This window comes from Hemitrygon akajei, chromosome 2 (assembly GCF_048418815.1).
Source record: "Hemitrygon akajei chromosome 2, sHemAka1.3, whole genome shotgun sequence".
Lineage (NCBI taxonomy): Eukaryota > Metazoa > Chordata > Chondrichthyes > Myliobatiformes > Dasyatidae > Hemitrygon > Hemitrygon akajei.
The window spans coordinates 92,425,900-92,439,028 of record NC_133125.1 but is presented as its reverse complement, the minus strand read 5'-3'; the positions used below and the strand labels follow the sequence as shown (position 1 = coordinate 92,439,028).

The following is a 13,129-nucleotide window of genomic DNA, read 5'->3' as shown; positions in this document are numbered from 1 at the left end:
TCCTAAAATGTTGAGTGTATGTCTTCAGACGACCTGTGATGGTAGCAATGAGAAGAGGGCATGTCCGAGGTAATGGGGGTCTTTAGTGATGGATGCTGCCTTCTTAAGGCATTACCTTTTTGAGGATGTCCTGATGCTGGGGAGGCTAGTGCTGGCTGAGTTTACAACTTGTTGCAACTTTTTCCAATCCTGTGTAGTGGCCCCTCCATACCAGACAGTAACATGATCAGTTAGAATACTCTCCATGGAACAAGTGTAGAAATTTGGGAGAGTATTTGTTGACATACCAAGTCTCCTCAAACTACTAATGAATATAGCCATTGCCGTGCTTTCTTTGTTTTGTATAATTTGTTGCACCCAGAAATTTTAAATTGATCACCCTTTTCACTGCTGCTCCCATGATGTGGACTGGTGCATGTTCCCTCAATTTCTCCTTCCTGAAGTCCAGAATCAATCCTTTGATTTCATTGATGTTGAGTGCAAGTTTATTTTGCAACATCACTCAACCAACTGATCTATCTCGCTCCTGTACGCTTCCTCATCACCATCTGAAATTCTGCCAAAGTTCTATCATCTGCAAATTTATAGATGCCATTTGAGCTATAGAGACAGTAGAGAAGTAGGCTAAGCACACATCCTTGAGGTATGTTATTGTTCATTATCAGCGAAAAGATGTTATTTCCAATCTGCACTGACTGTGGTCTCCTGGTGAGGTCATCAAGGAGCTAGTTGCTAAGGGAGATACACAGACCCAGGTTTTGGAGATTGTTGATTAGAACTGAGGGTATTGTTGTGTTGAACGCTGAGCTGTAATCAATAAAACAGCAACCAGATATAGGTATTAATATTGTCCACATGATCCAAGGCCGAGTGGAGAGCCACTGAGATTTCATCCACTGTAGACCTTTAGTGGCGATAAGCAAATTGCAGTGGGTCCAGGTCCTTGTTTAGGCAGAAGTTGATTCTAGCCATGACCAACCTCTCAAAGCCCATTCATCACAGTAGATGTGAGTAGAACTGGGCAAGAGTCATTTAAGAAGTTCACCCTGCTCCTATTGGGCACTGCTATCATTGTCACCCTTTTGAAACAGGTGGGAAACTCTGACTACAGCAGTGAGAGATTAAAGATGTCCTTCAGCACTCCCATCAATTGGTTGGAACAGGTTTTCATTACCCTACCAGGTACACCGTCAGGCCTGACATCCTGTAAGGGTGCACCTTCTTTAAAGACGTTCTGATATCGACCTCCAAGTCAGAAATCACAGGTCACCAGATGCTGCAGGGATTTGCATTGATGTAGTTTTATTCTCCCTTTCTAAGCATACACACAAGGCATTGAGCTCATCTGGGAGTGAAACATCACAGCCATACAAAGGTCTCTGCAATGGTCACAATATCATTGCTCCATGTGCGGATCCATAAGTTTATCACTCTTGTTCCCAATGCTTCCTGCATTAAAGTAAACACACTTCAACCCTTTGCAATGGGCTTCATTTATACCCTAAAACATTACCTATCCTTCATCACAGTCTCTCTGCACACTGCGCCTTCCTCCATCAAATGCTCCTTGCATGGCGACTTTCCTCAGATTTAAAATGAGTCTATTCAATAGGATACAAGTTGATACTTTCCCTGCTGCACAGAGGATGAAAAATCCTCACATATTTAAGCAACACACACAAAATACAGGTAGAATTCAGCAAGCCAGGCAGCATCTATGGAAAGGAGTACTGTCAACATTTCAGACTGAGACAATTCAGCAGAACTACAGTCAATGATTTGGGTCAAGAAGTCAACTGTACATTTTTCTATTGATGCTGCCTGGCCTGCTGAGTGCCTCCAACATTTTGTGTGTATTGCTTAGATTTCCAGCACCTTCAGATTTTCTCTTGTTTGTGATTGGCTCACATTTTTAAGTCAGTTTTGCTATATTTATTCTTCAATGAGTAGCATCTTTGAAGTCTTGCAGTATCTGACTTTTTTTAAATTCAAATGCTTTTCAATGTGTCCCTCACCCCATCCTCCCGTCACCACAACAGGGAGCGTGTCCCTCTTGTGCTCACCTATCACCCCACCAGCCTTCGGATCCAGCATATTATCCTCCGCAACTTCCGCCACCTTCAACAGGACCGCACCACTAAGGACATCTTTCCCTCTCTACCCCTCTCTGTTTTTCATAGGGATCGTTCCCTCCGCGACTGCCTGGTCCACACGTCCCTCCCCACAGATCTCCCACCTGGCACTTATCCCTGCAAGCGTAAGTGCTACACCTGTCTCTTACCACCATTCAGGGCCCCAAATAGTCCTTCCATGTGAGGCAACACTTCACTTGTAAGTCTGTTGGGGTAATCTGTTGCATCTGGTGCTCCCGGTGCAACCTCCTCTACATCGGTGAGACCCGACGCAGATTGGGAAACCGCTTCGTCGAGCACCTCCGCTCCATCCGTCACAACAGACAGGATCTCCCAGTTGCCACTCACTTCAACTCTGCTTCACATTCCCATTCGGATATGTCCATACATGGCCTCCTCTACTGCCATGATGAGGCCAAACTTCGGTTGGAGGAACATCTCATATACTGTCTGGGTAGTCTCCAGCCCCTTGGTATGAACATCGAATTCTCCAACTTCCAGTAATTCCCTCCCTGAGACAAGGAAAGCCTACCATTTCATGCCCAGACCAAATTTCAGTAAATTGGATCACTTTGCTGGCCTTCCCTGACTTGCATGCACGCAGAGCCAAAAGAGCAAAGGCCCACAGATTAAAACAACAAAGAGGTGGTCACGGGAGTCAGAGGAGTGACTACTGGATTGCTTTGAGCCAGTGGACACCGTTGTTCAAGAACTTATCTGTGGATCTAATTGAATGCAGAATGGGTGTATTGGAAGAGTTGTAGGCCAGTGAATCCCAACAAAATCATTCAAAATCTTCCCCAATCAGAAGCCCTGGATGAACCATGATATACTGATATTGCTGAAGGCAGATCAGAGGCATTCAAATCTGGTGACCAAGAATGTTACAAGAGGTTCAAGTACGATCTCCGGAACGCTATCTCAAGGACAAAATGGCAATTCCAAACTAAACTTCAATCAATGAATCATGCTTGACAGTTATGGCAGGGCTTAAATAACTCTTATAAAGTTAAATTAAATGACAGATGAGCTCAATGCCTTCTATGCTTGTTTTGACCATAAAATCATGAAGGAACTGTCACAAACTTCTTCTGTCCCTGATCCTGTGATTTCAGTCACTGAGGCAGACTTCAGGAGAGTGATCCCCCAAAAAGCATCCAGCCCAGAGGGGGTACCTGGCCAAGTACTAAAAACCTGTGTTCATCAACTGGCTGGAGTGTTCACTGAAATCTTTAACCTTACACTTTGATAGTCTGAGGTAACAACCTGCTTCAAGCAGGCTTCAGTTATACCAGTGCCTAAGAAGAACATGGTGACTTCCCTCAATGACTGTCATCCAGCAGCACTTACATCCACAGTGATGAAGTGTTTTGAGAAGTTGGTAATGAAACGTATCAACTCTTGCCTGAGAAACGACTTGGATCCACTCCAATTTGCCTACTGGAGTAAAATGTCAACAGCAGACGCCATCTCATTGGCTCTTCACTCAACCCTGGAACATCTGGACAGCAAAGATGCATATATTAGGATGCTCTTTATTGACTACAGCTCAGGATTCAATACCATCATCCCCTCAGAACTTACCAATAAGCTCCAAAACGTGGCCTCAGTAACATCTTGTACAATTGAATCTTTGATTTCCTTACTTGCCAATTCCAGTCAGTTTATATTGGCAGCAGATCTCCTCCATGATCTTCATCAGCATAACTGCACCATAAAGCTGTGCTCTACTTGCTGTGCATTTATGACTGTGTGGCTAAGCACAGCCACATGCCATATTCAAGTTTGCTGACCACACCACTGCTATAGGTCAAATGAAAGGTGATGAATCGGCATATAGGATTGAGACTGAAAATCTGACGGAGTATTGTCATAACAACAACCTCTTACTGAATGTCAGCAAGACCAAGGAGGTAAATATTGACTCTGGGGAATGGAAACCAGAGGTCCATGAGCCAGTTCTCATTGGGAAGTCAGAGGTAGATAAGGTCATCATCTTTAAATTCCTCTGTGTTATTATTCCAGAGGACCGATCCTGGGCCCAATACGGAAGTACAATTATGGATAATGTGTAAGTGAAGGGTATAGTGACTGGCTGCATCACAGCCTGGTATGGAGGCACCAATGCCCTTGAATAGAAAGTTCTACAAAAATTACTAGATATTTCTCAGTCCATCGTCTGTAAAGTCTCTCACCACCACTGAGAACGTTTACATGGAGCACTGTGGTAGGAAAGCAGCATCCATCATCGGGGCCCCCACCAAACAAAACATGCTCTCTTTTTGCTGCTTCCATCAGGAAGAATGTACAGGAGCCTCAGGACTCACACCAGATATAGGAACAGTTATTATCCATTAACCATCCGGCTCTTGAACTGAAGTGCATAACTTCACTCAACTTCACTTCCCTATCATTGAACTATTCCCACAACTCACTTTCAAGGACTCTTCATTTCATGTTCTTGATGGTTATTGCTTATTAATTTATTATTATTATTTCTTTCTTTTTGTATTCTCACAGTTTGTTGTCTTTTCCGCACTGGCTGAATGCCCAAGTTGGTGCAATCTTTCATTGATTCTGCTATGGTTATTATTTTATGGATTTATTAAGTATGCCCAGAAGACAATGAATCTCAGGGTTGTATCTGGTGACATATATGTACTTTGATAATAAATTTACTTTGAAACTCTGAAGTAATAGAGAGTTAGCATTTTTAATCTCTGCTCATACAACAAATACACCAACCTAGACACCAGTCTGCTGAATCTGCTCTGCACTCCACTGTTCCAAATAAGTCTAGAGCCCAAAATTATACACAAAATTTCATTTGTGGTTTTACAAAGACCCTATGTGATTATGGCAAGACATCATCTGTCATTCAATTCCTCCTGCAATAAATCCAACCTCTAATCTGCATTCTTCGTGTTGTTTTATCTAGTGAGCAAGCAGCCATTTACCTGATTATTTCAAATGCTGAATCAAATTGCTATATTTTTGTGGCAATAACTACTTTTGTTCCTTTGAAAAGTTGTTTATTGTAGGCCTACATGTTGGCATTGAACAATCAAGCAATGTCAGTCCAGAGCTTCACCTAAAATTCCATTTATGTATAATCAGGAAGGACTACACTTTCAGCACAAGGCTTATAATTTAAATAACAAAAGTTTCAAATGTTTCAATTCAGAGCTCAGCAATCCTCTGCAATTTCTGCCAGCTCTGAAGCCTTTATTTAATTATTCGGATGTTCAGGATTGGGAATCCATGTATGAAAGGACAATTACAACTCTGTCAGTTCAAGATATTTAGTCAGAATTAAAATTGCATGTCGAACAAATCACCATAAATAGCTGTGTTCAGTTGGAACATTGTTAATGACAGAGTTTGGGATTGCAATTAAAGGGAATTTTGGCACCTAAATAAACAGTGAACTATTTTTGCTTGAAAACCTGTCAACATTCTCCAAACTGTAACTAACAATAGCACAATGTTTGCTCTGTACTTTAATTTTGAAGTATTTCTAGTTCAAGTGAGTTTTTATCTAAAGCGGACAGTATTCCTGTTTACTTTAACAATCTTGTTTCACATTTGTAATGATTACAGAATGATGTATTGGACAGACTACGGTAAACAGCCCAAGATAGAGCAGTCAGCCATGGATGGCACTTTGCGAAGAATTCTCATACATAAGGACTTACAATGGCCTACAGGTAGTGTAAATCATAGAGTGCAATCCATAGTGAAACAGCGTTATTTTAAATGTGGTGACATGACTTTTAATTTGGTTGTGAATCAAAATGGTCAGGTTCCATTCAGCTGGTGGAATCAGCAAATGCCAGATAAATTATCATGAAGTTAATGGGTCTGCAGTTGCATCATAACTGGAAGAGGTGAATCACTATCAAATTTATTATATTCACAACATATGTTGTGAAATTTGTTGTCTTGCAGAAGCAGCACAGTAAAATACAAAGAATACTATGTTAAAATAAGAAACATTAAAGAGTAAAAAAATATTGCAAAATAGTCAGCAACATGCAAAAAATGCTGCAGGAACTCAGCAGGTCAGGCAGCATCTCTGGAAATAAATAAACAATGTTTTGGACCAACAGCTTTCTTCAAGACTGAAAAGGAAGGGGAAAAACACCAGAATAAAAAGGTGAGGGAAGAGAAATGAGAATCACCAGAAGCTGATAGCAAAAGCCAGGTGGATAGGAAAAGTAAAGGGTCAGAGAAGAAGGAATCTGATAGGAGAGAAGAGTAGACCATCAGAGAAAGAGAAGGAAGAGAACCCAAGGGCAAGTAGAAGAGGTAAGAGGAGAGAGAGGGGGAGCAAAGAAGAGGAGATGGGGAGTGACTTCTTTTTTAACTGGAAGGAGAAATTGATATTCATGCCATCAGTTTGGCATGTACGATACAGAAATGGGAAGATGGAAGTGAAGATGTTGTACCTAAAAAAAAATGTATGTTCATCTTCGTGCTCCTGTATTTCTTCCCTAATGGTCACAATGAGAAGAGGGCATGTTCCAAATCGTGAGAGTTCTTAATGATGGATGGCGCCTTGTTGAGACGCCACATTTTGAAGATGGTGGTGAAGCAAGGGCCTGTGATGGAGCTGCCTGAGACTTCAACATGCTGCAATTCTCTCTGTTTGTTTTAGACCGTAAGACCATAAGATGCAGGAACAGAATGAGGCCATTTGACCCACCGAGTCTGCTCTCTCATTTCATCATCACCTTGTGGAGTGCTTTGAGCTGTCAAAGTTATATACCTATCAAAGTTTAAGGACTTAAAAAGAATCTTAACAACTAATTTGGGTAGAGTTGCACAACATTTATCTAAAACCAAGTAACAAGCCTGAATTAACTATTCCTAACAATGCTACCAAGAATAAAATCATAAGATATAAGAGCAGAATTAGGCCCATTTAGTGTGTTCCACCATTTTGTTGTGGCTGATCCATTTCCTTCTCAGTGACAGTCTCCTACCTTCCCCCATATTCCTTCATGCTCCGACCAAACAAGAATCTATCAAGTTCTGCCTTAAATATACCTAGGGACTTGGCCTCCACAGCTGCCTATGGCAATGAATTCCACAGATTCACCACTCTCTGGCTAAAGAAATTCCTCCTCATCTCCATTCTAAAAGGATGCCCTCTTATTCTGAGGCTGTGTCCTCTGGTCATAGACTCTCCCACCATAGGAAACATCCACTCCACATCCAATCTATCAAGGCCTTTCACCATTTGATAGGTTTCAATTAGATCACCCTTCATTCTTCTGAATTCTAGTGAATACAGGCCCAGAGCCATCAAACACTCTTTGTATGACAAACCGTTTAATTCTGGAATAACTTTCGTGAAGCTCCTTTGAATCCTCTCCAACTTCAGCAATTCCTTTCTGAGATAAGGGCCCCTAAGCCACTCACAATGCTCGAAATGAGGCCTCACCAGTACTTTATAAAGCCTCAACATTACATCCTTACATTTATATTCTAGTCCTCTTGAAATGAATGATAACATTGTATTTTCCTTCCTCACCACAGACTCATCCTGCTAATTAATGTTTAGGGGACCCCGCACAAGGACTCCTAAGTCCCTTTGTGCCTCAGTTTTTTGTATTTTCTCTCCATTTAGAAAATAGTCAACACTTTCGTTCCTTCCACCAAATTGCGTATACTTCCCAACACTGTATTCCATCTGCCACTTATTTGGCCAGTTTTCCTGTAAGTCTAAGTCCTTCTGTTGGTTCTGTACTTCCTGAAAACTACCTGCTCCACCACCTACTTTTGTATCATCTGCAAACTTTACAACAAAGCCATCCATTCTGTCACCCAAATCATTGACATATAATGTAAAATTAATTGGTCTCAACAAATACCCTTATGGAACACCATTAGTCACTGGTAGCAAACCAGACAAGGCTCCCTTTATTCCGTCTCTTTGCCTCATGTCAATCAGCCACTGCTCTATCCATGCTAGAACCTTTCCTGTAATACCATGGATTCATAACTTGTAAAGCAGCCTCATGTGTGGCACCTTGTCAAAGGCCTTCTGAAAATCTAAATGCACAACATCAATAAATTCTCCTCTATCTATCCTATTTATTATTTCCTCAAAGAATTCCAACAGATTTGTCAGGCAAAATTTTCCCTTGAGGAAACCATGCTGCTTTATCAAGCACCTTCAAGTACCCCGGAACTACATCTTTAACAATCAACTCCAACATCTTCCCAATCACTGAGGTCAGACTAACTGGCCTATAATTTCCTTTCATCTGTCCCTCTCCCTTATTGAAGAGTGGAGTGACATTTGCAATTTCCTGGCCCCCTGGAACCATTCCAGAATCTACTGATTCTTGAAAGATCATTGCTAATGTCTCAATAATCTCTTCAGCCACTTATTTCAGAACTCTGGAGTGTACACTATCTGCTCTAGGTGACTTGTCTACCTTCAGGCCTTTAAGTTTCTCAAGAACCTTGGTTCTAGTAATGGTAACCACACCTGGAACTTCCACTAAATTGTAACTGTCTTTCTCAGCAAAGACTGATGCAAAATACTTATTCAGTTCACCTGTTATTTTGTTGTCCCCCATTACTACCTTTCCAGTCTTGTTTTCCAGTGGTCTGATTCCGCTCTTGCCTTTCCTTTATATTTTATGTATCTGAAGAAAATTTTGGTATCCTCTTTAATATATCAGCTAGCTTACTTTCATATTCCATCTTTACATTCTTAATGACTTTTTAGTTGTCTTCTGTTGGTTTTTAAAAGCTTTCCAATCTTCTAACTTCCCACTAATTTTTGCTCTATTATATGCCTTCTGTTTGGCTTTTATGTTGGCTTTGACTTCACTTGCACACCACAGCTGTGTCATCTTGCCTTTAGAATGCTTTTTCTTCTTTAGGATATATATATTCTGTGCCTTCTGAACTACTTCCAGAAATTCCAGCCATCATCCCTGCCAGTGTTCTTTCCCAAAATGTTCTGGACAGCTCCTCTCTCGTGCCTCTGGAATTCTCTTCACTCCTCTGTAATACTAAAACATCTGACTTTACCTTCTCCTTCTCAAATTTCAAGGTGAACTTGATCATATTATGATCATTTCCCCTAAGGGTTCTTCTACCTTAAGCTCTCTAATCAATTCCATTTGTCGCACAACACCCAATCCAGAATTGCTGATCCCCCACCCCCCAGTAGGTTCAACTACTAGCTGCTCTTAAAATGCCATCTTGTATGCATATTCTATGCACTCCCTCTCTTGGGATCTAGAACCAACCAGATTTTCCCAATCTACCTGCATATTGAAATCCCACATGACTATTGTAACATTGCCCTTTTGCCATTAATTTTCTGTCTCCGATTGTAATTTGTAGACCACATTCTTACTACTGTTTTGGGGTCTGTACACAGCTCCCATCAGGGTTTTTTTTAACCCTTTCATTCCTTAGCTCTATCCACAATGCTTCAACACCTTCCAACTCAATGTCACCTCTTACTAATGATTTGATTTAATGCTGATCTGTAACTGAACTACAAATTCACCTACCTCATTCCATATATGCTGCGCACATTTAAATATAACACCTTCAGTCCTGTATTCATCCTTTTTGATTTTGTTCACTTTTAACGTTGCAGCTCACCCTGTTGACTACAATTTTGCCCTATCATCAGCTTCTCCTTGCACATTGCCTTTGTTTGTAAGCCAACTACCTGATCCTCAGCACTATCACTCTGGTTCCCATTCCCCTGCAAAATTAGCTTAAACCCTACCAGACAATTCTAGCCGACTTGCCTTGTAAGGATATAGGACTCCATCAGTTCCCTTTTGTATAAACTATTCTTTCCCCAGAAGAGAGCCCAATGATCTATAACTCTAAACCCCTGCCCCCTGCTCCAGTTCCTCAGCCACTCATTCACTGCCAAATCATCTTATTCTTGCCCTCACTGGTGTGTAGATATTGGAGACTCTATACCAGGCATTGAGGCAACCAATCAGAATGCTCTCCACGCTACACTTGTAGAAATTAGCCACGGTCTGTGGTTCCATCCATATCTCTTCAAAGGGCCAAAAGATCAAGTGGAAAAGGGGCAGTTTATTGCAGCAAGAGACATGTTACACTGCAATTATGTTGGGAATCAGGTCTTAGAGGTCATATAGCATTTTTTTAACCAATCTGAATGTCAATTGTACAGCTCTCAGGAGATCAGACACAAAGGCTTTTCCAGACTCAGAATGCATTAATAACTGCTATGGAAATGTACAAAATCTGTTTCTCTCAATATCAGAGCTAAGAAGGCTCTTAAACTATTCTGGCTATGGCCATCGTTCAGATTTTACCATCTGTCTCTGTAGACGGGTTGAAGAACCTGACAAGAGCACATAGCTTAAAAGAAAAGCTTGTTAAGTATGTATTCACTGGTTACTTGAGTTCCAAAATGAAATATGAGGAATTCAAGATCTTGATTATTCAAGGATTTTACAGATAGTTTCAGAAACATAGAGAATGTTGGGACCTCAAGTCTGCTCCACTGCCAGTCTGCTTCCGAATGTCACGTGACCTGAGAATATGCTCCTCCCACCATCCTCCCCACAGAAGGAGAATACTGGTAGTGGAATGTGGTAGGCTGCCAGTGTATGTGTGCTCAATCTGAAAACATATACATGTGATGTATGCAGGTAAACAAGCAATTTGCCAATGCTAATTCAAGGCCAAGGACACAGGAAATTGCAGATGCTGGAAACTGGAGTAACAAACAATCTCCTGGAAGAAATCAAAGAGTTAAGCAACATCTGTGGGAGGAAAGGAGCTATCAAAGTTTTGGGTTGAAAATCTTGCATTAAAATTGTCATTGTCTGTGATGAGGCCATTATTCAAAGCCCCTTGACAGACTGATTCTGAGAACTTCCAAAAATTCTAATAATTTTAAAGACATAGTAACAATCACTGTAGATCTGAGTCCATGGGACACTCAAAGCTGCTGCGCAGGTTGACTCTGTGGTTAAGTAGGCATATGGTGTATTGGCCTTCATCAATCATGGGATTGAATTTAAGAGCTGAGAGATAATATTGCAGCTCTATAGGACCCTGGTCAGACCCCACTTGGAGTACTGTGCTCAGTTATGGTCACCTCACTACAGGAAGGATGTGGAATCCATAGAAAGGGTGCAGAGAAGATTTACAAAAATGTTGCCTGGATTGGGGAGCATGCCTTATGTGAATAGGTTGAGTGAACTCGGCCTTTTCTCCTCGGAGTGACGGAGGATGAGAGGTGACCTGATAAAGGTGTACAAGATGAATAGAGGCATTGATCATGTCAGAGGCTTTTTCCCTGGGCTGAAATGGCTAGCACGAGAGGAAACAGTTTTAAGGTGCTTAGAAGTAGGTATAGAGGAGATGTCAGGGTAAGTTTTTTTACATAGAGAGTGGTGAGTGTGTGGAATGGGCTGCCGGTGACAGTGGTGGAGGCAGAAACAATAGGGTCTTTTAAGAGACTCCTGGATAGGTACATGGAGCTTAGAAAAATAGAGGACTATGGGTAACCTTGGTAATTTCTAAGGTAAGGACATGTTCGGCACAGCTTTGTGGGCCAAAGGGCCTGTATTGTGCTGTAGGTTTTCTATGTTTCTATCTCAACAATCTTGATGCTGAGATATATCCTAGGAATCACTGGGACACACCATCAGTGACATAACCTGCGGGTCATCAGGTGATTCGAGTCTTTCAACATCAGACACCATTATCCAGGTGACCCGGCCAGGGTTGATCAGGAGCTGGCTTGACTTCCAGCAGCATTGGTCCACAGATCACACTTATTCATCCACGGTCATCTAGAGGCTCACTCAGTAGTCTCAGTGATGGCCCTGATGGCCCTTTTCTTTGCAGCCTCTACAATCTCTACAACCAACTGCTATAGGCTCACAGCATGCCCTCCATCCCTGTCTCTGACATTGCTCCAACAGCTCCTGGTGTCTCCTTTTTTACATTCCAATGCCTCCTCAATCCAATCTTCCCAAAGAACTGTCATTTCTACCATGGCCACCTGCTTTGCGTTTCTGACAGAATGATCATGTCAGGCCTCAGGGATGATGATGCAATTTAGTCACAATTTTTTAGCCTCCAAGTAATTTGAGGACATTCAAGACATCCTCAGTTACCTTGATGGGCAGACTTTCTAATTTAGGGGCTGTAAAATAGCATTTGATGATTTCCTCATCAGTGAAGTTAATAGCAAATACAGTATGTGTAGTGAAAGGATGGGGAATCAACAGAGATTATAGAAAGAACAGTCAGGAGATGAGGTTTAATCAAAGCCAGTGGCATGAGTTACAGGGCAATAGAGATGTGGTGCAGGTAAAACATAAAGCAACAAATATTGGACTGAGAGTGTTGTATTTAAATGCACGCAGCATAAGGAATAAAATGGATGATCTTGAAATTCAGCTACATATTAGCAAATATGACTCTGTGCCCTGAAACTTGGCTAAAGGATGGCTGCCATTGGGAACTGAACATCCAAGGATATACGGTATATCGGAAAGATAGGTTAGTAGGCAGACGGGGTGGTGTGGCTTTGTGTATAAGAAATAATATTAAATCATTGGAAAGAGATCACATAGGATCGGAAGGTGTAGAGTCTCTATGGGTTGAGTTAAGAAATGGCAAGGGTAAAAGGACCTTAATGGCAGTTGTATACAGGCCTGCAAACAGCAGCCAAGATGTGGATTACTAGATACAGCAGGAGATAGAAAAGGTGTGTCAGAAAGGCAAAGTCATGGTAATCGTTGGGTATTTTAACATGAAAGTGGAGTGGGAAAACCAGGCCAGTACAGGATCTTGAGAGAGAGAATTTGTAGAATGTCTAAGGGATGGCTTTTTAGAACATCTTGTTGAGCCCACAATGGGATCAGCTGTGCTGGATTGGGTGTTATGCAATAATCCAGAGGTGATAAGAGAGCTTAAGGTTAAAGAACCCTTAGGGAACCGTGATCACGATATGATAG

The 13,129-nt window shown here is 41.6% G+C and overlaps 1 protein-coding gene across 1 annotated transcript in view; it reads left to right on the top strand.

The window, feature by feature from the left end:
- The window catches only part of LOC140714547 (low-density lipoprotein receptor-related protein 1-like), a 1,940,354-nt gene that overhangs the window by 1,859,775 nt on the left and 67,450 nt on the right, over positions 1-13,129 (top strand). Inside the window, exon 78 of the mRNA XM_073025830.1 lies at positions 5,733-5,839. Within this exon, the coding sequence (XP_072881931.1) occupies positions 5,733-5,839 (107 nt within the window). The remainder of the gene's footprint in view (positions 1-5,732; positions 5,840-13,129) is intronic.